At 41.9% G+C, this 22,666-nt stretch overlaps 1 protein-coding gene across 1 annotated transcript in view; it reads right to left on the bottom strand.

The window, feature by feature from the left end:
• Positions 1 to 22,302, bottom strand: part of C9 (complement C9) — a 52,611-nt gene extending 30,309 nt beyond the window's left edge. The window contains exons 1-5 of the mRNA XM_088023191.1: positions 22,226 to 22,302; positions 8,997 to 9,102; positions 8,334 to 8,478; positions 7,807 to 7,954; positions 321 to 459 (exon numbers count right to left, since the gene is read on the bottom strand). Of these exons, the coding sequence (XP_087879317.1) occupies positions 321 to 459; positions 7,807 to 7,954; positions 8,334 to 8,478; positions 8,997 to 9,102; positions 22,226 to 22,302 (615 nt within the window). The remainder of the gene's footprint in view (positions 1 to 320; positions 460 to 7,806; positions 7,955 to 8,333; positions 8,479 to 8,996; positions 9,103 to 22,225) is intronic.
• Between the last annotated feature and the right edge of the window lie 364 nt (positions 22,303 to 22,666).

The raw sequence follows: 22,666 nt of genomic DNA, 5'->3' as shown, positions 1-22,666 counted from the left end.
CTTACATAGCATGAGCAGTGTACCCAGTACTTAAATCAGCATTAATTTAATTTTTATTTTATCAGGCTTTTAGATGATTCTTTTAATGGAGTCTAGGAATTTGCCAAAACTATTACTAGGCGCCCATTCCTGAGGGTTGACTGTAGACCACTGTATGTTTTCTAAAGAGATCAAAGCTACACTTCCTCTTCTTTCAGTCAATTTTATATTCCCATCAGATTCTTATTCTACTGAACTTTTCACATTATTTAGTGTTACATTTATTGAAGTGGCTTTTCAGCTAAAAGCTGAGCAATATGTTTGCTTCTGAGGAGACTTACTTCATAGGCCAGAGAAGCCACGTTCCAGGGTCTGCGGTAGTAGACCAAGGTGTTTCCATCCCTAACGCGGTCACAGAGTCCATTGTAGTACTCATTGTCAAAAGGTGTGCTTAGGGGATCCATCCCTAAGATGTTGATGCTGAAAATGAAAGAGTAACATCAGATATGGAGATCCCAGGAGCTAATACAAGGCAGTCCTCTGTAGCTTGGGAAAGAGAAAGCTTTGGCTCATGTCCCCATCACCCCATATATGCATGATATAATCAGGAACAGAAGCAAGAGTCTGCTCACTTCTGCTTTACGTCTCTGGCAGCAAGCATACCTTAGGAAGGCCTTATAAACTTCCAGGCAACTAGGGCATCGTTGGGAGCACAATGAAAGAAATGCAATAACTAGGGAGCAAGGGACCATCTGGCTCCTAGAGTCTTAACTCCACTGCTGTAACTCTTAGCTAACCTCCCTTAGTGAGCTAAGAGCCAACTCTGTAGTATCCTATTTAAATTATTTGAGAACGGAGCATCTCGAGGGGGGCAGTATAACATATGCATGTAATTTTTAATCTATGAATCAACATTGGGGCTCTTTCTCTCCCCATTCTCTTTAAACTTAAGCCTTTTCCTCCAGCTGTCTCATTGCTTGTCAAGAACCTCATTCCCTCCAGGCTTATACTTTATTATACTTTCCAAAGGGAAATACAAAAATTTCAGCATCCTGACAAGGCATTCTCAAAAGTTCTACTTTTTCCTCTCAGCAAAATATTTTTATTTGGCAAGTTTTAATTCAGAAACAGAAATCTTATTTAGCTTTAAAAAAGTTAAGTTTGATTTGTAGACCTAAAAGCAATGTATGAACAAGGAGCAGTTCATTCTTTGTAAAATACACTTCTGTTAATCAGAAGAATGGTCATTGCTGTCTAGTCTGGAATATATGGCTCCAGACCAGGGAGGCCAAAATAGAGGTTTGATCTGCACATCTATAACTGAGTTTGACACAAAAGCAGAAATTCTTCCATGGATCTAGACCACATCCCAAACTCCAGTGAATCCAGTGGATTATAAATCTAGATATTGGTTTCAAGAGTAATATGTCAAAGGGTGTAGATGGTTTACTCTAAAACCATAATCATATTTCATATCAAACCATATTTCAAGAAACATAATTGAAAGATTACCTTACTGCCACTGGGTTAGTTAAAAACAACATCTTCACATAAATGGCATCTTCTTTTTTTTTTTAAGATTTTATTTATTTATTTGAGAGAGAGAGAGAGCTCGAGTGGGGGAAATGGGCAGAGGGACAAGCCGACTCCCTACGGAGCGGGGAGCCTAATGCAGGGCTTGATCCCAGGACCCTGAGATCACGACCTGAGCCAAAATCAGATGCTTAACTGACTGAGCCACCCAGGTGCCTCCAAATGGCATATTCTTAATAAATGTTGAATCTACAAAGAAAACGACATTATAGCTCAACTTTAAAGGAGGGTAAGTTAAGGAGCCAATTCAGGAATATCTTTCTCAGAGCTAACTGTATAGTTAACCACTTCTGACTTTTTGCTCTATCAGAACCTTTCATGAGAAGTGCTATGGCCCTAAAGTTTAACATAGGGCCAAAAATTAGGCTTAGTTGAATAAGAAAGAAAAAAGAGACATTATTATCTGGTTTACTTTCTCAAACACCTAATGCCTCATGGTAGGTTAACATTTCAGCTTCACTTCTTCACCCATCCCTGCATCTATTGCAAATGAATAATACCTTTTTTATTCCCCCTTTGGTATGACTAAGGTTTTGATACAAAGACATGGAACACTGGAAACAAATTATCTGCATTTGTTTCTTAAACAAGCCCTGCAGTACATTTTCTTTGTTCTAGAGTGAACTTGTCCTTCATAAATCTGTATTAACAGAGACTCTGTACCTCTTCACTTTCAGGGACTAATGACAGTAATCTTTGTTTATAATGATGATTAACTCTTGGGTGACTATGATATCTACACAGAGTGTAGTGTTTGTAGTAAATAGTGAGTAATATTAAGAGAGTTAATACATAGTCTTTGATCTCACGAAAATTATATTCAAATTAGGGAGTTGGACACATAACCACCAATTTCAAAAAAGAGTCCAAGGTCAAATACACATGTGCCAAATGAGTAGCACAGGCAAGTGCTGCACAGGTTCCCAAAAGGAAGAAACCCCATGGCAGGGTCATAAATAGAGATTAGAAGAAGTAAGATTTGATTTGGGCGCTGCAGAATGGGGATGGAAGGGCGGGAGGAATGGTGTGCACAAAAGCCTGGAGGTAGAAATGTGTATGGTATGATTTCGGGTAGTAGTCTTCAGATTTTCTGCTTGTCTACTCTATGAAAAAATGATGACAAATTTTGCCTGCCTGCACAGTGTTAGTGTGACATCTAAGATTTTTCATCTTAAGTTTAAGTAGTTGCAAAGGATATAATTTCTCAGCATGCTATAAATATTTACATCTTAAAAGTACAGTTATTTTGCCTCTTTTTAAAATAAATCCAGTGAAATATAAATGCCATAGTGATGGTGGGTATCAAATCACTGCAATGTTTATCTTTCTTTAGCAACTAGACATTTTATGATATTCCTTTTTATTCTTTTCTTTTTAAAGACATTTTATTTTTTAGAGCAGTTTTAGTTTCCTTGCAAAATGAGCGAAAGAGACAGAGATTTCCCATATGTCCCTACCCGCTTTTGATTCTTGAATTCATACTTCTATTCCATTTCCACCACAGAAGTTTAACCTCTTGTAATGTTATTTTAGCTCGGAAGTTTTAATGGATCACTTTTTTATACTTTTTTGTACCAAAAAGGTATTAATTGAAAATTTTAAAAATATTAAGTATCCTTTAATCATCAGGTCTAAATAATTAAAAACGCCTCTGGATTGAGTTATAACTATTAGCAGTATATATATTAAAATGTTTTAAATAGTTAACATTTTTTTTTTTTTTTGGAAAGGTGTCTCAGTGAAATGAATGGGGCATCTTTTTTAATTAAGAGATTAGTCTCTGCCTTCATAGATGAATACTACTTATTGCTAGAAAAAGACAAGATTCAGGATCGACTGTATTCTTACTTTCCATTTTTATAGACACAAATGCTGAGAAACTTTGCTCATGTACATAAGTGGAAAAGAATAGAAGGAATTTTGTCATAACAATGTCACTTGATTCTTTGATCTTCTGAGTTTTGTGCCAAAAAGAAAGATCACAGATTAGTCTTTCATTAAAAATTATTTGTATAGCCCATTATCTGATAATTGATTACAATATCTTTCAAAGAGAATTGGAGATGGGTTGACTTACAAAGCACTGGAGTACAGCTGAGCACCAATATTTGGAAATGTTTCTTGGTTTTCCCACCACAGAGTAAAACTGAGGTGGGTGAGGGGGTACTCTTCTTTTGGGAAGGTGAAAGTTAGGTGATTACAAAAGGGGACTGGAGAGGGGAGAATGGGCTTCACAACTTGGATGCCACGGGGTTGTTAAGCTTCTCACGTTTATGAAAAATACGTATGTATGGAATCGAAGATTTACTGTTGGTTCAATAGATTAGTTAAGCCACTAATAGTTGAGGAAACTATTACCTTAAAACTTACCTGTCTCCCCCTTAGAAAGTCTTTTTGCCCCCCACAGTATGCATACCCCACTTTGAAGGTTTTGTTTTACAGAACAGCAAACTGACTAGTTGGCTGGATCCATCTGGAAAGTTACAATGGAACTGCTCCACAGTCTAAAGCACAACTAAGGAAGAAATGTTTCAAAACTTTTGACTTGGTTCCACTACTACAGAGACAGCCAGTCTAGTCTAGAATGAGCCAATTTTTTTTTCGGCCAAGAAACATGAAAACTTCTCATGGATGGAATGTCATCGCCTGGGAAATAAAAAAATCATGTGTATTTTGGCAGCACCTAGAGATGCCTGTTTTCATGCCAGCATCTAGAACCATATAGGCAGTTCCCATTTACCAGGTGACCAGAAAAGAAAGCTCCCTTCACAGAAGGGGTGCTATGCTTAGCTCACATAAAAAAGTAATTCATTGTATACTGTACATCATTTACAGCTGGTTTGGATTTATATTTTTTCAATGAGTGCAAGTTAGGGGATTTCCCTAAACACTTCTGGAGAATCTCAAATGCCTACGAGGCAAGAGGCGGAAACATTTGTGATACAAGGGAATTCTGCTGGCATTAAGAATTTAAGGGGGAGTCCTTCAAATGAAAAAACAGGTATAAATTAATGACTGTGGGTACTTGTACTTTCATGTATGAAGGAGTCTGATTGTATATGACTGCTGATAAGACTTGTTGAGATTTTCTAGATTGGATTGTGTAGAAGCAGTTTATAAATCTGTTGCTATGACAAGGGTGTTTCCTCCTATTACCTCTATTCAATTTATCTCAGAACCCCTTAGAAGAATAATGGTGATGCATGGTAAATAAATACGTAATGTTCATGGGACTGAAGAATATCACCAATATAATAAAGCATGCCATTTTGAGAACTCTTCTTAAATATTAATTACTGATTTCTACTCTTCCATACTCTTAATTCAAAAATTCGGATGATCAATAGCAACTTAAGGAGTTTCATTGGTTAGTTTTGCTTTGAAGTTAGGGTGTTGATTTACGGGCTTTGCAGTCATGGGGGAAATGATGTGGGTGGAGATGAGCATGTGGGGAGAGGCCAAGGTAAGGTGGCATGGTGAAAAAAATAGAGTTTTATAAAAGTCAGAGAAACTTGTGTTTAGTTCCACTGGAAACTAAAGAGTTCTGCTAGAATCTAAAGAGATAAAATGGTCTTACTTGCTTCACTCATTTTTCTTTTTTCTGTAAAGTGAAGGTAATACCTCCCCTGACAACCTCAGGATTATTATGAAAACTCTACAGAGAAAAAAATGTAGAGAAGAAAGTTCAAAGTATTATGCAAATGAAAGCTGTTGGAGAATAATAGGCTTTGGGAAGACTAGTTATAGGTAATTGTTCATGGTAATGGGCATTTAAAAGAAAATGCTGGTAGATTTATTCTATGAGGACCTACCTCATTTTTTAGCTCTTCAGCCAACCTTCCCCATAATTGGGATCCCACCCTCTTGCTTGGTCCTGAAGTCTCAGCCCTGTGTTATTCCCTGTCACCAGCCCTTACCGTGGCAAAACATGGTATATTTAGCCAGCTCTCTGGGATGCCTCATTATGAAACTTTGTAGCAAATGTTATATAATAAATTTTTTTCTCTGAACAAAGAAAAATAATAGATTATGAATGATTATTTTTCAGCTGAGCGGGCTAAAATTTCTGTATCCATTCACAAGGTGCAAATTTGCCTTGAGCGAAAATACATAATATATGCAATGCCCTTCAGGCCCATCGGTTTAGATTAAGGAGAAAACTGTTTCTTGGATCCCAAATAAAGCAAAAACAAAGTCATAATGGACTTTCGCCACAGATTCACAGTGTCTCCCTGAGAAAAGCAGCAGGAAGAGTCAGAACTCATTGGAGCATGCAGTGATCTGGTTGTAAGGTTTCTGACAACCCCCTTACCATTTACTGACAATTATTAAAAGAACCTCCTGTGTTTGGAGACAAAGACTGTACACTGGATTCAAGACCCCTACCTTTAGGCTAAGGGCCAAAGACCCTTAGTTCGTGGGCAATACTTGAATGTTGCTAGGACAAGATTTTATAAAGTGAATAAAAGGTGTATGACGTGTTTTTTTTTTTTTTGAAAGATTTTATTTATTTATTTGACAGGGAGAGAGACAGCGAGAGCAGGAACACAAGCAGGGGGAGTGGGAGAGGGAGAAGCAGGCCCCCTGCCGAGCAGGGAGCCCCACGCGGGACTCGATCCCAGGACGCTGGGACTGTGACCTGAGCCGAAGGCAGATGCTCAACGACTGAGCCACTCAGGTGCCCCAGGGTGTATGAAATGTTTTATCTGGTGCCTGACTCTTGGTACCCTGGACTTTTTTCCTTATTGAGATTCAACAAGTACAAGTTCCATCTGGCTTAGAGAGAGAAGACATCTCCGTTTATGGCCAACCTTGATCCAGAGGCTTTACCTTAGGAACTGCCCCCTATCCTGGTGTAGTGTTTCTCAGCCTGAGCACCACTGACGCTGTGGGTCTGGCTGCTCTGTGCACTGTAGGATGTTTGGCACCATCCAGGGCCTCTACCCTGGATGGATATCAGCAGTGGTCCCTCACCCCCTGAGTCCTCCATCCCATCCCCCCACAGTTGAGACCCCCTAAATAGTTTCCAGACATTGCTAAATGTCCTCTGGGGAAAAAAAATCACCCCTGGTTGAGAACAAGTACCTTAGTTCCTCTATTAGCCTTGCTTTTACCACCATCCCCATTTTCTTTCCTCTCCTTATCCCCATTCCCGGGACTTAAGTCCTGAACCTGAATTTATTTCTAGGGACCCAGTTTCAATCTTACCTGATGCCAACTGACAGTATTTTTAGAAGCACTTATTTTCCTTAATTCATGAACTGATTGACTGATTCACCTATTTGTCTACTCCCCCCACCCAGGGTTTATGGAGCACCTATGATGAATCAGGCACTGAGATCATGAGATTGATAAGACACATCGCACAACAGGCAGTGAAACAGAGCCACGTGCCATCTCTGTCAATAGACCAGTGGACTTGGGAAAAGCTTGTCTCTGTTGAGTACAGTTTGCCAACAAATCTACCCAAAGTACCTTTGCTGAAAACAGCTCAGAACAACAAATGGAAACTATGTCATGGATATCCCTGGAATCTTCTCTGACCGTGTGGAACAGAACAGAACAGCACCTCAGGGCTACGTCATTTTCCTAACTCCTAGAGTGCAGATCTCTGGGTGACAGTCTTTATTCTGTGACACTCTATGAGTTCTAAACTGTCCAAGACCTCTCATCCGAGCTTAGCTGGCCAGAGCCCCTATGTTTTGTACAGAAAGTGGGTGAAACTTCACTTTGTAATGAGAACCAGAGTCTCAACACCAACACCATCCACATCAGAACTGCTTCTTCTGCCCTTTCCTATCGGGTCAACTCTACAATGCTGTACCCTCCTGAGAACTGATAACCAGGCATAGATCCAGGACAAGTTCCCAGGGAAGACATCCTGACTGACAATTCAAATGTTTGAAAGGCCAGACCTACCCCTGGCAACTCAATGTCATGTGGTAGCATGTCACTTGAACATTGTTGTGGCCTTCCCGAGGTTCATAACCGAGGTGCGTCATCTCCTGATGGACTCGGAGAAAATCACCCTCCTGAGGCCAGGCGCTTTGTCCAAATGATCTCGAGATACTCATGTCACACTTACCTTCTTTTAAGCTCAAGCATGTTTCAAGCAGAAGGCGGACCCGGGAGCTGCTCCCCACGCCTCCCCCCGGCCCACACAGACCCTCCACCACCCTAGCGCAGCAGGCAAGACGGAGGTGCCCCTTTCACCCATTTAAGCCAAATACAGACCCATAGCCTGCTGTCCGAGCCAGCTCGGATTCTTCCACGGCCCTCTCACGGCAGGGGGGACGGGGATCACCTTCACAATCATCCTCATCTGAAAAGTCCCCGCAGTCATTGTCACCGTTACACAGAAGCTGCCTCCTGATGCACCTGCCTGCAATCAAAATCAAGAAAGACACTGCATGTCTAATGTCAGATTTCCTTTCTCTTCTTGGAGTTAGCAAATGGACTTTAACGATAGAGGGCAGGGAACAGGCACACACTTGAATCCTCGGAAGCACCCTTCACAGTTATTTCTGAATTCTTTTTTTTTTTTTTTTAGGGTAAATCTAAAGATGCCTTGTTTGTTAACTAACTTGTGGAAACCAGGAATCAGCATCTCTGAGGCTGCACCCTGCCCCACAGTGGGCTGTGCTGTTCAGCATTTACAGACAGCCCTTTGACCGGCCCCTTTCGCACTTGGAAACACGAGCGTGTAAAAGCAGGCTTCGTTCTTTTCGCTCTGTGGTGAGCAAGGGGGACGCAGGGATTACCTGTACCACATTTAAATTTCTTGCCACAATCCTCCTCCATGTCTGCACAGGCCTCAGTGGGCTCACACTGTCGTCTGTCTCCCACAGCGTCTACGCACTTCTGCCCGTTGTATTGTCCGAAAATCTCAATGCTCCTTGAGCGGAACTGCATAAAACCAGCTGGAAATATTAGAATTTCTATGGCCAAAAGGGATAATGATCTAAAACTGCATCCACAACCCTGCAGTCCTCCAGACCCAGCTGAGTCGATTGTTTCAAGATGGAAGCCCTAGCACTGGGTGTTATACGCAAACAACGAACCATGGAACACTACATCAAAACTAATGATGTAATGTATGGTGATTAACATAACATAATAAAATAAAATAAAATAAAAAAAGATGGAAGCCCTAAAAGCAGTCACTAATGTTAAAGTAACACCTTGCATGCTAGGGTTGGCCATCTCCTACAGAATCTGGGTCCTCGTGGCACGCATTTACTATTGTGTGCCACGTTGAGATTTCCAGGCAAATCAAGCTTCGTTCACGTAGATATTTATCTTTCCTTCTTAGTTTGGAACTCAGCTGGGGGAGGGGGTTCCTGCCTCCTAGTCCTTCTCCTGGAGATGCTGGGAACACAGTTTCCATTTGGGGTCACGGGCAGGGAATGACAATGAACACTTACCATTTGTTTGAGGCAAGGGTCACATTCTGACCATTCGCTCCAGGAGCTCATTCTGCAGTCGATGGGAAATGGCTTCTTGTTCTCTTGTATTATCTGTGGGCCATGACTAAGATAACAGAACACATCAACTTCATGGCATGACGAGTGTTTGTGTCCAAGAAGTCTTCCCAAGCCAGTCTGATTTATTTACACTTTTCTGCCTTCCAAATCAAAGGACTTATCCTTTTTTTTAAAAAAGATTTTAGTTATTTATTTGAGAGAGAGAGAGTGAGAGATAGAGCACAAGAAGGGGAGAGAGGGAGAAGCAGTCTCCCTGCTGAGCAGGAGACGGATTCGGGGCTCGATCCCAGGACACTGGGATCATGACCTGAGCAGACGCTTAACCGACTGAACCACCCAGGTGCCCCGCAAATCAAAGGACTAATCCTCTTACTAGATCTCTCATTTGACATTTGACTGTATGCTGCTCTGTGTTTTCATCTGGCCTTCTTGTTGAATTCTTGTACTGCTTTGTGACTTAACTTTCAACCTAACCACAAGATAGTAATGGTGATACGAAAAACCGGGCAAGTCATCCTGCTGCCTGTTTTACATTGATTAGTCTTAGATTTCCCACTACCTTCTGAACTCAGTGAGGCTAGAGACCTTGTTTCACTTTGTGTCCCCCAGAGTCTGAAAAGGTCTCCAGTTGCCTGGTTCTCTTGCAAATGTAAGCCAGCCAGCCCAGCCGCTCCTGTAGGCAGCACCTGGGAAGCCCAGCTTTCCTACCCTTGCACTGTGCACGTCCTAAACTTCAGGACTTACCACTTCACACTCTGCTTCAGGACTGACCCCTCACTGGTCTGCATTTTCACACCTATACTTTGGCCCTTATAGCCTTCCCTCTCACCCCCAGACTCAAAACTCAGCTGTGCTTTTCTGGCTTTGAACTTCTCTTTCTTTCTCGGTTCACCATTCGGATCTCTTCTGGTCGCAACACCTCCTTGGATGATTATCTCCTTCAGTGAAAGAAAAACACCAGAACAAAACTAAAAGCAAAAGCCACTGAACAAGAATCGTATAAATGCTCTGCCCCAACTTCCTTGAGTTGGCACCTGTCCTTTCTAGAGTACAGCCTCTTACTCCAAAGGGCTGGCTTGGTAAGGCCAATGTCTCCATGAAGGCTCTAGATCCCAGCTCTTCTCTGGGACCTTGACCAGTTGAATATGTTATCCATTAAAAGTCTTCCTCATTACCAGTTTCTTCCCATGTGTTGTATACTGTGTTCAAGTCTTTGATACCAAACAGAAACAAGCAACTGAATGAACAAATAAAACCCTCTTTGTGAACTCTACATTTCCTTCCAGCTGCCCGCATTTCCTCCTGCCCTTCACTAAGCCACTTCATAAAGGAATTGTTATCAACAAGTTTATGTTTTCCTTTCATTAAAAAAAAAAAAAAAAAAAGAGTTTCATCTCCTCCTTCAACCTGCCATGCCCCTTTAGGTATCTCTTAAATTCTCTCATCCTTTATCCAACTTTCTTGGAAGAGTAGTTTGCACCCTTTGTTCCTCACTCCCCAATCAGTGCTCAGCCCTCCTGCCCCAGGGACACTGCTCTGGCCAAAGTCAATGATGACTGCCTTGTGGCTCACTTGGTCCTTTCAGTGCTTCTCTTGACTTCCTCACAGGGGTCAATGCAATTGGCCATTCCTGCTGTTTAAAACACTCCCTTCCCTCGGACTGAATGACAATAAACTCCTACCATTTCTTCTTTCTCTTCTTTCGGTTCTCCTACCCGTCCATGTAGGCTCCTCCTCCTTAGATAGTCTCTGGAATGCTGTTTTTCCTCAAGGCCCTCTCCTTGAATTTTTTCTTTTTCCTCTCTATACTTTCCCAGGGCTTTGGTTTCCATGCATATGCTAATGACACTCAGAGATAAGTCTGCAGTCCAGACATCTCTCCTGAATTTTAAGCTCTTGAATATAACTCCCAACTGGACATCTGCACTTGGATTTCATTGCGGTCCATTGAACTCAATGTATTCCCCAAACAAATTCATTATTTTTCCTCTCCTCTCAAAGCTGCACCTCTCCCTGTACTTACTGTCTGGGTGAACAGCACTTTCATTTATGCAGTTGGCCTGGCCAGAGGCTTGGGTGCTGCCTGTCTTATCCTGCATCCCTCACACTCATCGCCTGTAGCTAATCAACCCTTAAAATCTGTTGTTTAGTCTCATAAATGATTCTCAAATTCATCCGTCCTTCATCTCTGCCAGACACTTCTCTGTTCTACACTAAAATTACATCTCTCCTGGATGACAATAATTTCTTGCTAATCCAGTTTCCACAAATCATATACAGGATCTTTTTAAAAATGCAGATTTGATAGTACCATTCCCCTTCTGAAAACGTTTCTGTGAGCTTCCTATCACTCTTAGGATAAAGTCTGAATCTTCTCACATGGAGTGGCAGGCGGAATCCTGACTCCCCAAGATGTCCACACCCTAATCCCTCGAATCTGTTCGTGTTCTACCTTATGTGGCAGAAGGGGTTTTGCAGATGTGACTAAGAAAGATTATTCTGTGTAATCTGGGTAGACTCATTCCAAACATGTGAGCTCCCAAAAGCAGAAGAGTGGTTCCGGGAGATGTGAAGACAGAAGAGGTAGGAGAAATTCAAAGCAGTAGAAGGGACCCCACTGGCTATTCCTCGTTGTGAAGGTGGAAGGAAGCCATGAACCAAGGAAGGCAGGCAGCCTCCCAAGCAGCAAGAGCCAAGAAAATGGATTCTCCCCTAGAGCCTCTGGAAAGGAATGTAGCCCAGGGGGCACTTTGGTTTTGGTCCAGTGAGACCCACCTCAGACTTCTGACCTGTAGAACTGTAAGATAGTACATTTATATTGTTTTAAGTCACTGATTTGTGGTAATTTGTCCCAGGTGCAATGAGAAATTGAACATGGTCTAGAGAGCTCTGCATGGCCTATCTCCTTCCTAATTCTTCAACCTCACTTTCTCCATCGAAGCTTTAACCACATTGAATTGAAATTTCCAAGATAAGCTACTTTTTCTCATGTCTTCAGGCTTTTCAGCCTTCTTTTTCCAATGTACTACAGTGATCTTGTCTTGGGCATAATGGCTTTTTTTCCCCCTTGAACATTCCCTAAACTCCTTGTGTAATTTATTTTTCTCTGTACATATTCTTATAGAATCTTGTTCTTCCTTAGGTCATAATCACCTTGGCAATCATATATTTCATTTAATTAATTCACCTACTCATGCCTCCATTCATTAATTCATTCATCAAATATTTATTAATTGTCTCTATTTGCTAGGCATGTGGGATATAATGGTGTGCAAAACAACAAAACAAAATAAAGCAAAAACTATGATCCCCAAACTAAAAGAGCTTCTATTCTGAATAACAACATCAGTGAGCTGGGACACTTCTAACCCTGTGCAGCTTGCATATCAAGTTCTTGGAACATAGTAGGTGCTCAGTAAATGTTTTCTGACAACAAATGAATAACTAAGTGCAAGAAGGGGCAGGAAGTTCTTGATCATGTTTTCTTGGGCAGATCTAGGTCTATATTTCTCTAGGTTACAATCTTCTAGCAAACCACCCACATTCTACTTGTGCACCACTTGTCTGTCAGTAAGGCAGACTTTAAGACTGGAGACATCCTACACCATCCAGAAAATCAGGGGGTCTGATAAGTGTCCATCTTTTAAAAGGACAGGTTAAACTTATATTAAACAGGCTGCCAAAACTCTTTGGTGAGCCTGCTTTCCTGGAAGCCTGAGTATTAGCGTGAATCTGAAACTACAGGGCTGAGAAATTTTCTGCTAGAGCTTTTCCATAAAATTAAGATCTCCTCTGGGACTGTTGGGCCTCATCAAGAGGCAATGGCAGATGCACCTTTATGATCTATAGCAGTGGGGCTCCATACACTGCAAGTCATAATCCTCAGATATTAAAAATAGGAATTTGTAAAATTGTGATTGTCACCCTAAAACAATTAAATCAGGCTTTCTAAGGATGGGCTCCAGGCACCAAATGATTTTAAAAAGTACCCCAGGTGATTTTCATGTTCATGCCCTGTTGAGAAACACTGCATCAGGAGCATATTCATGAAATCTGAAAGGGTACAATTCAAATAGGTTGGGTGTGCTCATTATATCAATATAGCCCAAACTTGACGCTACCACTAACTTGAAAATATCACTGAGCTGGTTTATCACTATTTTCGGGAATTACTCTACGCTCTATTTATTAATGTCTCTATGGATCTTTTAAATATCTTCGTTTCTCCGTATTAGTCCTGTTGCCTTCAGCTAGATTATCTGCTCCAGTCTATCTTTTTTGTATTTATCACTTACTTAGATGGTCAGGTTAGCATTTTGTTTTAGCATCTCCCCCAAAGAGATTACTCCCTTGGTTCTAAAAAATTCACCCTATAGATCAGTGACATGATACTTTTATCCTTCCTACCTGCCACTGAGAACAGCTTCAATGAATAACTGGTTCAGAGGGTGCAGTACGGAATGAAGGATCATGATGGAAGGTAAAAGCCACTGTAAACACTTCAGAGTGAGGAGTGCTTTGCTGGGCAAGCCTAGAACCCAGCCAGTGATGCGGTCTGATGAGAAAGGCTGTTCCTTTGTTTCACACACAAGGACGGGGATCCTGCTCCAAAGATATTGGCATCGCCCATAGACTGTTCTCTAACATCCTTTACATAAATAATAGCACCGCATTAATTATGTACACACTGATTCTCTTCTTTCTCAGCTTCTAACTAAAGGACTCCTTTTCTTTTTTACAGATTTGACCTACACTCTGGACTTAGTAGAGAGCTCTGCCTTTGATCTTTTATTGCCCTCCTAGACCACGATTTGGATTCATCCCTGGAATGACCCCCATCCCCTGAATGGCCCTCTAGGAAAGTCCTCTATCACATCCTTTGCCCTGGGAGTGAGACTTACAGCCCTCTAGATATCAGGCGCAGTGTATTTGTTGGCTTACTAGTTCTGTCATAACCAGATCCCACAGACCATGTGGCTGAAACAACAGAAATTTATCTTCTCATAGTTCTGAAGGCTAGAAGTCTGAGATCAAGGTGTCTGCAGGGTTGGTTTCTTGTGAGGCTTCTCTCCTTGGCTTGTAGATGGCCATCTTCAGATGGTCTTTCCTCTCTACAGCTCTGTACAAATTGACTCTTCTTATAAGTCGTATTGGGTCAGAGCCCACCATAATGACCCCATATTAACTTAATTGCCTCTTTAAAGACCCTACCTCCAAATACAGTCATATTCTGAGATCTTGGGGGTTGGGACTTCAACATATGCATGGGGGGAGGGGACACAATTTAGCTCACAACATTCAATAAATTTTTTTTAATTAGGCAGTTTCTTCTATTTGTCTACTAGTTTTACTAGGTAATTTTCAAATCTCATTTTCTCATTACTCTTTTATTCTACCACTGAGACTTCATTTTGTAGGCATTATTAGTTCTCTTTTACAGATGAGAAACTAAAACCAGAACTACACTACTTATCCAAATTTGGACAGTTAGTGGCAAAACTGGATTCAGAATCTACTTTTCTCCATTCCTAGTTCACAGCAATTTTGCCCTGTTCCCTATGCTGCCTCCCCTTCCCATCACCAATCAAATCTTCTTTGAAATGACCTAAAAGGTCATAGTCAATACTTTTTGGATATAATAGTCTTATGACTTTTTAGACATTTTGAAATACAGTAAGCTAACAAAAATTTTCTCTTTCTTTCTTCCTTGCTTTCTCTCTTCCTTTCCTGTCTTCCTTCCTCCCTCCCTCCCTCCTTTCTTTCTTTCCTTCTTTCTTAATAGAGCCATTCTAGGTAAAGCACATCAGTTGGACAACTTGGTTCTTGCCTGGATCTATTTTAAGCTTAAAACTAAATGATGTCAAATTAGGCAAAAATAAACTGAAAAGTGTGAGCATCTGGCTGTTTTCTCTTCATTGCACCAGATACCTGGTTACTTGGAGGCAAAATAAGCAGGACTCTGGGGGATTATCAGGAGGAAATAGTAGATTATGCAAAAGGAATGTGTAACTGAAATGAATGTACTACATAAATATTAAGAAAGAAGATAAGTGATCTTGGATAGCTCCTTCTGAGCCTGCTGCTCCCTCCTGAGCTCCTCTGACTCACTAGGCAGATAATGTTTTGTGGCTCTAAGACTGAGTATGCACCATGCTTACCACCTGCCTTTCACCCTGCTGAGTTATTAGGCTGAGTGGAGAAGTATTTGTAAAGCACTTTCTGGATTCCTAGATGAAATGTGTTTATCAAGTAAAATGTATCTCTAAGTGTTTCAATCTCAGCTTGAAAGTCACTTCCCAGATCAAAGTGATGTATATCAACACGACAGGAGGTCTAACTCTGGGCCAGGAATGCATTAAATGAAGGGCCCTTGATGTACGCCTGCTTCCATCTCCCGGCCATGACAAGTTTCTAGCTTCAGTAAAAGGAAACCTCAGGAGCAGCTCACACTCCAGGACACATTGTGGCAGACCCAGGCGAAAAAACACCTGCCGTAGGAAGGAATCTTTTGTCAATAAATAAGACAATGTGGCTCCTTTGAGTGGAGAAATATAAGCTAATTAGGACTGCATTCTTAACCCACAGATCTGACAGTTTGCTTAGTTCATGCAATTCATCAAGACGAAAAGATAATATAACAGCAGTGTCCAACACATTTTTTTCAGGACTTTTCCTGATTTCCCAAGTATTATTTAGGAGCTTCTTTCATGTGCTCCCAATGAGGCAATATTCAACGACCTTTATGGAAGGCCTGCTCTGTGTCAGGAATGGTTCTAGTGGCTGGGGCTACAAAACAATGTCCTTACCACCATGGAGCCTACATTCTAGTGGGTGAGATATGTAATAAACAAGTATCCAGCAACTATAACATGCAGTATCAGTGAAGACATATGAACTATAAAGGAAAATAAAGCAGGGTAAGAGGATAGAGAGGGCTCTAGGGCTGGGGTAGGGGAAGGAGCTTTCTTATGTGGGGTAGTCAAAGAACCCTCTGAGAGGACATGTGGTGATGGAAAAATGTGTTCACAATTTTTTTGGTCATTCTTCCCATCAAAGATGGAGTCTATGTGCCCTCCTCTTAAAGCCGTTAGTATCTTTATTAACACCTTGGTGAGTAGAATGCTGTAGAAGTGAGCCTGGATCACTTAAAGGCTAAGGTTCGAGAAGGCCATGCAAGTTCTGCTGGCTTATCTCAAGACATGTGCTCTGCGAGCCTTTTCCCACTATGTATAAAACTGACTACCCTGAGTCTACCACATGGAGGACAAAGAGAAAGAGAGAGATAGAGAGACAGATTCTCAAGGAAAATCAATTGTTCCAGCCCCTAGCAGTTTGGGTCTTCCCAGCGCAAATGACAGACACGAGTGAAGAAGCCATGATAAGAATCCCAGGCCCAGCCACCATCTGACTACATCCATGTGGGAGACCCATGGGAACCCCTTCACTGAGCCCAGTCAACCCTTGGACTCATGAATCAGTAAAATAACTGGTATTGTTTTAAGGTGCTGTCTTGGGATGGTTTGCTACATAGCAAAAGTGACCAGAACAGAAGGTGATACTTGGTTAGATACTTGGATGAATTCAGAGAGAAGTTATGTGAGTATCTGGAAAACGAGTGTTCCATGCTAGGGGAAAGTAAATGTAAAGGCCCTGAGACAGTATGTCGGAGGCACAGAAGTACGGTGACAGAGCAGAGTGAGCAAAAAGAGGGTGGCAGACATGCCTGGATAAACAGGTAGGGTGCAGCTCCTTCTTTGTAGGCTGTGGTGAGGAGTTTGGATTTGATTCTGAGCTTGATGGAAATTCTTAGAGGAGTATGAGAACAGGAGTAACACCAGAGTTATGTTTTCAAAAGATTTCAAAATGTCTCTCGTTGTTAGATGGAAAACTGATTAGTGGGGTGTGGGCAGGATGGATACAGGCCAGAAATGATAGTGATTTAAGCTAGAATAGTTACAGTGGAGATAGCAGGCAGTGGGCAGATTTGGGATATATTTTAAAGATAATACCACCAGACGTGCTGTTAGATTGCCCGTGGGAAGGATGCAAATAGAGAAGTCACGTGTGATTCCCCAGTTATTACCTGAGTAACTCTGTGAGTGATGGTGTAGGTTGGGTGAGGTCGGTAGAGAAATCAATCCCAAGACAGTATTTTTGGACATGTTAATTTTGGGATCCCTGCTGACTTAAGTAATTAGACATTGTGTTCAGGGAAGTGGGGTGCACCATAGACATAAAATTGAGAGTTGTCAGAATGTAAGTGCTATGTTGTTCCATGAAGCTGGATGTGAGTATGTGTCTGGAGTAAGGCTGAGGATGAGCCACCATTTAACGGAAATGTTACAACATGTCTGTAGGCTGATGGGAATGATTCGATACAAAGGGAACTATTGATGATGCAGGAAGGAGGGGCAGAGTTAGAGGAGCAAAGTCCTTGCAGAGGAAGCCAGTGCACGAGTGGAATGGTGAAGGTCACAGGAACATATCTCCCTTAGCATCATGGGCTTCACTCGGAGACACTGGCTGAGTTTCAGTCACTGTGTATTTGTCTATATTCCTTAGTAGACTGTAAGCCCAGTGAGGGCAGAGACCCTTGTAACATGTTCAGTATTAAACTGCAGTTGATGCAATGTCTGGCCCGTGTTGCAAACTCAATAAATATTTGCTGTACTACCTGGATGAATAAACAAATGACTATCCATGTCCAACAGTAGTTGACAAATAAATATCTGTTAACTTGTATTGAATATGAATATTAAAAACACAGGTGTATACCACCAAAGAAGGAGGGAAAACTGACATTTTGGATATATTCAATTTAATAATTAAGCCTAGCTTTTCCATTAACAGATGTTTGGGTACTTTCCCAGATTGCTGAGATAAATTTAACTCAAATAAATGGAATGATAATTGCTAACATTTGGAAGTGTTTAGTCTACATCAGGAATTCTTCGAAGACTTTATTCTTATTACCTTACTTAATTTTTACATCAGCTCTATGAGATATCTATGACTAGTATTATCACACTTTAAAGATAATGAACTGAGCCACAGAGATAGTGAGTAATTTTCCTCAGGTTACACGGCAGAGGGCACTTGGTGGCCAGGTTGGGATTCAAACCCAGGCAGTTTCTCTCCAATGGCCACCTACCTAGCCACTCTTGGGACTTCTAACTCCCAGTTTAGTGCTCCTTCTTAACTATTTGAAAAATGAAGAATAAGATAAATATGAAAATATAACTACACCAAAACCACACCACCTATACAGTCAAAAGATGAACAACAGATTGGGGGAGATGTTTGTAATTCATACCAGAGACGAAGGACTAGTTTATAAAGTGGTCATAGAAATCCATAAGAGAAAGACAAGAAGCTCAATGGGAAAAAGAGTAAAGGACTGGACAGTCACAAAGGAAAACATACACAGGGGCCTTTAAACAGATGAAAAGATATGCAACGTTATTGTGCGAATCATTTCATAATGTATAAAAACATTGAATCATCATGATGTACACCTGAAACTAATAGAATGTTGTATATCAATTATACTTCAATTAAAAAATAATAAAAAGAGAGAGAGGGAAATTAAAGCTATTTGAAGATACCATCTTTTTACCTATGAGACTGGCAAATACCAAAAAATTGGCCCAGAGCTGTTGGCAAGGCAGGGGGTTAAATAAGCACTCTCACACTCTGCTGGGCAAAGTGCAAAAGTAGTACAAACCTCCCGGGGCCACGGGGCCATTTTAGCAAAGTGACAAAGGTGATTTCCTTTTGACTCCTTTACATCACTTCTGGGAATTAGTCCTCAGGTAGAACTATCTACTTGCAAAATGATATAGGACTAAAAATATCCATTGCAACATTGTTTATCCTACAAAAGATTGGAAACAACCTAAGCATTCATCAACAAAGATAGATTAACTGGACTGCCTATCCGCACAATGGGAAATTAATCAGTTGTGAGGAGAATTAGGAAGTTCCTTCTAAATTGATATGGCAAGGTTTCCAGGATATATTGTAAAGAAAAAAGGAAAAAACAAAGTACAAGATAGTATGTAAAAGAAAGGGGAAGTATAAGATTACATATGACTCTATGCTTTAATCTGCACTAAAACATTCTGGAAGGATGCACAGAAAGCTAATGAAGGTGGCTGCCTATGGGAATACGGTGGGGCAAGAGGGGCAGGATTCTAAGTACTTTATATGTAAAAACATAAATCTCATGAAAAGTTATGGGTGGGGAAATCAAGACTTCTCAATGTATACTTTGTTATATTTTTTGATCTTTGAACCATGGGTTCAATATGTTGCTATTTACAAATTAAAAACAAAAAATAATGATAGTTGTGCCCATGGAGCCCTCAAAGCTGCCTCTTCACTGTGCTAAGGACATGGCATGAACTATCAGGAATTTCACATAGCAAGTCACGGTTTTATTCTCAGTTTGCAGGTGAGGAACAGATTTAGAGAAATCAAGGACCTTGCCTAGGGTCACAAAGCTAATAAACTATGGACCCTGGAATCAAACTCAGGCCACCCACTTCCAGGGCCTGTGTTAAGAGCTATGACTTTACTAGCACACTGGTTTTAACATTTCTGTTCTACTCTGAGAGACCTAAGAGATGATGCCCGGTTTATGACCTGTTCTCATGGGCACTCTTATGTTTGCAAACAAACCATTATTGATCTATCCCCAACAATTCACCAGTAGCAATAGCTCATGGTCACTGTGGCTTCAGGTTAAGTATGTGCAGCCCGGTGATACCCCCTGAAGGCAAGCTGTAATTCTATCCCTTCCTTTCCTCAACCAGAAAGCTTATCAAAGTAATAGCAACTTATTATTTTAAAGAATATTTCACGCATACTGAGTTTTGTGCCAGGCACAGATGTTGTAAATACAACATATATATAATAATTTAACTGTCACAGGGACCCTTATTAGATAGGTGCTATTGTTGTCACTGTTATGGGGTGAATTGTGTCCCCCCACCCCACTCCCCTTGCCCAGAAAGTTGAAGTTCTAACCCCTGTACCTCAGAATGTGACCTTATTTGGAAAGAGGGTCTTTGCAGAGGAAATCAAGTTCAAGTGAGTTCATTAGGGTGGGCCCTAATCCAATATGATTGATGTCCTTATAAAAAGAGAAAATTTAGAACCTGACAAACATGCACAGAGGAAAGATGATTGAAGATAGCCCTGGTGCCAGAGCCAGGCACTGGAATGAGGTAGCTATGAGCCAAGGATGCCAAAGATTGCTGGCCACCAGCAGAAACTAGGAAGAATCCTACCCAGGGTCTCAGAGGGAGCACAGCCCTGTGGACACCTTGATTTCAGACTTCCAGCCTCCAGAATCCTGAGATAATAGATTTCTGTTGTTTGAAGCCACCTGGTTTGTGGTACGAGGAAATGAATGCAACCGCCATCCTACAGATGAGGGAACCAAGGAACAGAAAGGTTGAGTAACCTGCCCAAACTTACATGGTTTGTTCGTTGGTAATGGCGCCTGGAGCTGAGTTTGGGAAGACTCGCTCCAGAGGAGTGTGCCATTCTGATCAAATCTGTATTTAAAAAAATCACTTGCAAACTCCAGGTCTCTGGTCGAACTGTGTGTCTCACTTCATGATGGATCTGAACACTCTGTTTTGATCTCAACCCTCTATCAAGGGGCAGAGCACGGAGTGTTCCAGTGGGGTAACCCTAACAAACTCTTAAGGGCCTTGGTGGTGAGAGTGCTCCAACCCAAAGCTGGCTCAGCAATGCAGCTACTTAGAGCTGGGGGGCCAACCAAGGGGGCTTTGTGATCCTCCCTGAAACAGCTGAGTGCGGCCGGGACCCGGGGGCACAAACTTCAAAGTGGTTGCAGCCTTCCCTGCAGCCTCTCATTTTTGATCAGCGGGAGTCTCAATCCAGGAATGCGGGTTGTTTAAATTATTTTTTTAGCTTAAGAAAGGGTCAGGGTAAGTACCAGAAGGCTAAAGCAACTTTCAGTAACTGTCTTCCCAAATCTCCTTTGTGCCCGATGCCTGGTAAGTGAAAATGTTTTCTGAATGGAACAAGGCTTTTTAGCTCACGGGGGTAGAGGAAGTGAGGGCCTGAAGGAAAGCCTGGTGCAGCCTTCAGCCAAACCCGTGCTGGTCTGTGCAGCAGCTCCATGAGCCGCTCCTGGACGGCACAGCCCTGTGAGCGAACCACCTGCCCAGTGGGGCCCAGGAGGTGCGGCGGCCCCCGCTGCAGCTGAGAGGCTAAGGAAGATTGCTTGCCATGGCCATCAGATTCCAAAACAGAATTTGGTTAAACCAAGAGTCAGATGACCAAAGTGGAAATGGCTGCAGGTTGCAATGATGTCTGGGCAGAGGGTGAGTGTCTGGGCAGATACTGTCCTCCAGCTATACTGTCAAAACCCAAAATAGTTCAATGCTGTCCCCAAATTGGATCATTCTGTATTGGATGGTGTACGTGTTCTCCAGCAATTCTGGGTACAGCATAGGTGTTCAGTAAGCACATGGTACCTGCGTGATTTATTTCCTGGCTCGGCTTGGTATGAGCTTCCTGTTCCCAATCAGGATCAGAACAAAAGGAGAGGAAGTCAGTCTTAGCGGGAAGCATGGCTGACAGGTCCACAGGATGGTGCTTTTTCTTGAAAGAAAGAACTACAGCCCTAAGCCTGAGGTCAAAATGTGTGCCTCTGGACACAACTTGGGATGTCAAGGAGGAGAAGCAAAATGCCTAACCTTTGCCCGACATGGGGGCACAAAGGTGAGGTAGCCAATTGTTAAGAGTGGTAGACAATGGAGGCAGAATGAGGGAGAGACTAATTTTCTTTCTCTTAAACTTTTCAGATGTGAGATAATGATATACTCAGGTTTATCAATCATACCCTGGTGAAAACCAGCTTTGTTTCATAATTCCAAGTATTGAAAGACTATCTCGGCCTTAACATTTGAATGCCTTGTTTAAAAGAAATTGCTGGAAACGGCCACAGGTTTCCTTAGAGAACTCTCAGAGACACACCCCTGCACTTTTCCTCACCTTTTTTCAAACTTTGAGGCTATCTATCTCAATGTGGGTTGACATTTTTTTTTTTACCTGCTTTCCTGCTAAGAAGTAGACCTTGAAATATCAAAGCCGGCAGTGAAATTCCAGAGACAAACAGAAAAGCGACTCACCTAGGAGTGGGCCCAGCGGTCAGGACACGGATTTCTAAGATGCATAGAGCCAAGGCAAACCTCTGGCCCGCAGACATCTGCTCCGGCTAAGACGGCTCTGCAGGGTATGGCCAGATAGGTCCCGCAAGGCGTTTATCTGCAAGGGGCCGGAGCACTGGGGGGACTATTATTGCTTGTTTTCGGTCAGGATTTTTGTCAAACTGGGCTTCCTGGGAGGCAAAGTCCAATCAAAGGAGAGTCATGTCGTAATTCTTGGCCTACTGTTTTCTCATATTGACGAGCATATTCGGGCACCCAGCCCGTGAGTGCTGAATTGACTAAGATTAGCAGGAGCGTTGAAAACAAACAAACAAAAAAAACCAAAAAAGACAACTCCAGTGTTTCTCATCTGGGGAGACTCTGGGTGGAAGGATGAGAGAGTGTGCAATTTGGGGGAAAATG

Source organism: Eumetopias jubatus, unplaced genomic scaffold, assembly GCF_037043125.1.
Source record: "Eumetopias jubatus isolate StellerSeaLion01/CBP00866 unplaced genomic scaffold, mEumJub1_p1.0 scaffold_5, whole genome shotgun sequence".
NCBI lineage: Eukaryota > Metazoa > Chordata > Mammalia > Carnivora > Otariidae > Eumetopias > Eumetopias jubatus.
The sequence above is the reverse complement of the archived record's forward strand: the minus strand, read 5'-3'. Positions and strand labels throughout refer to the sequence as shown.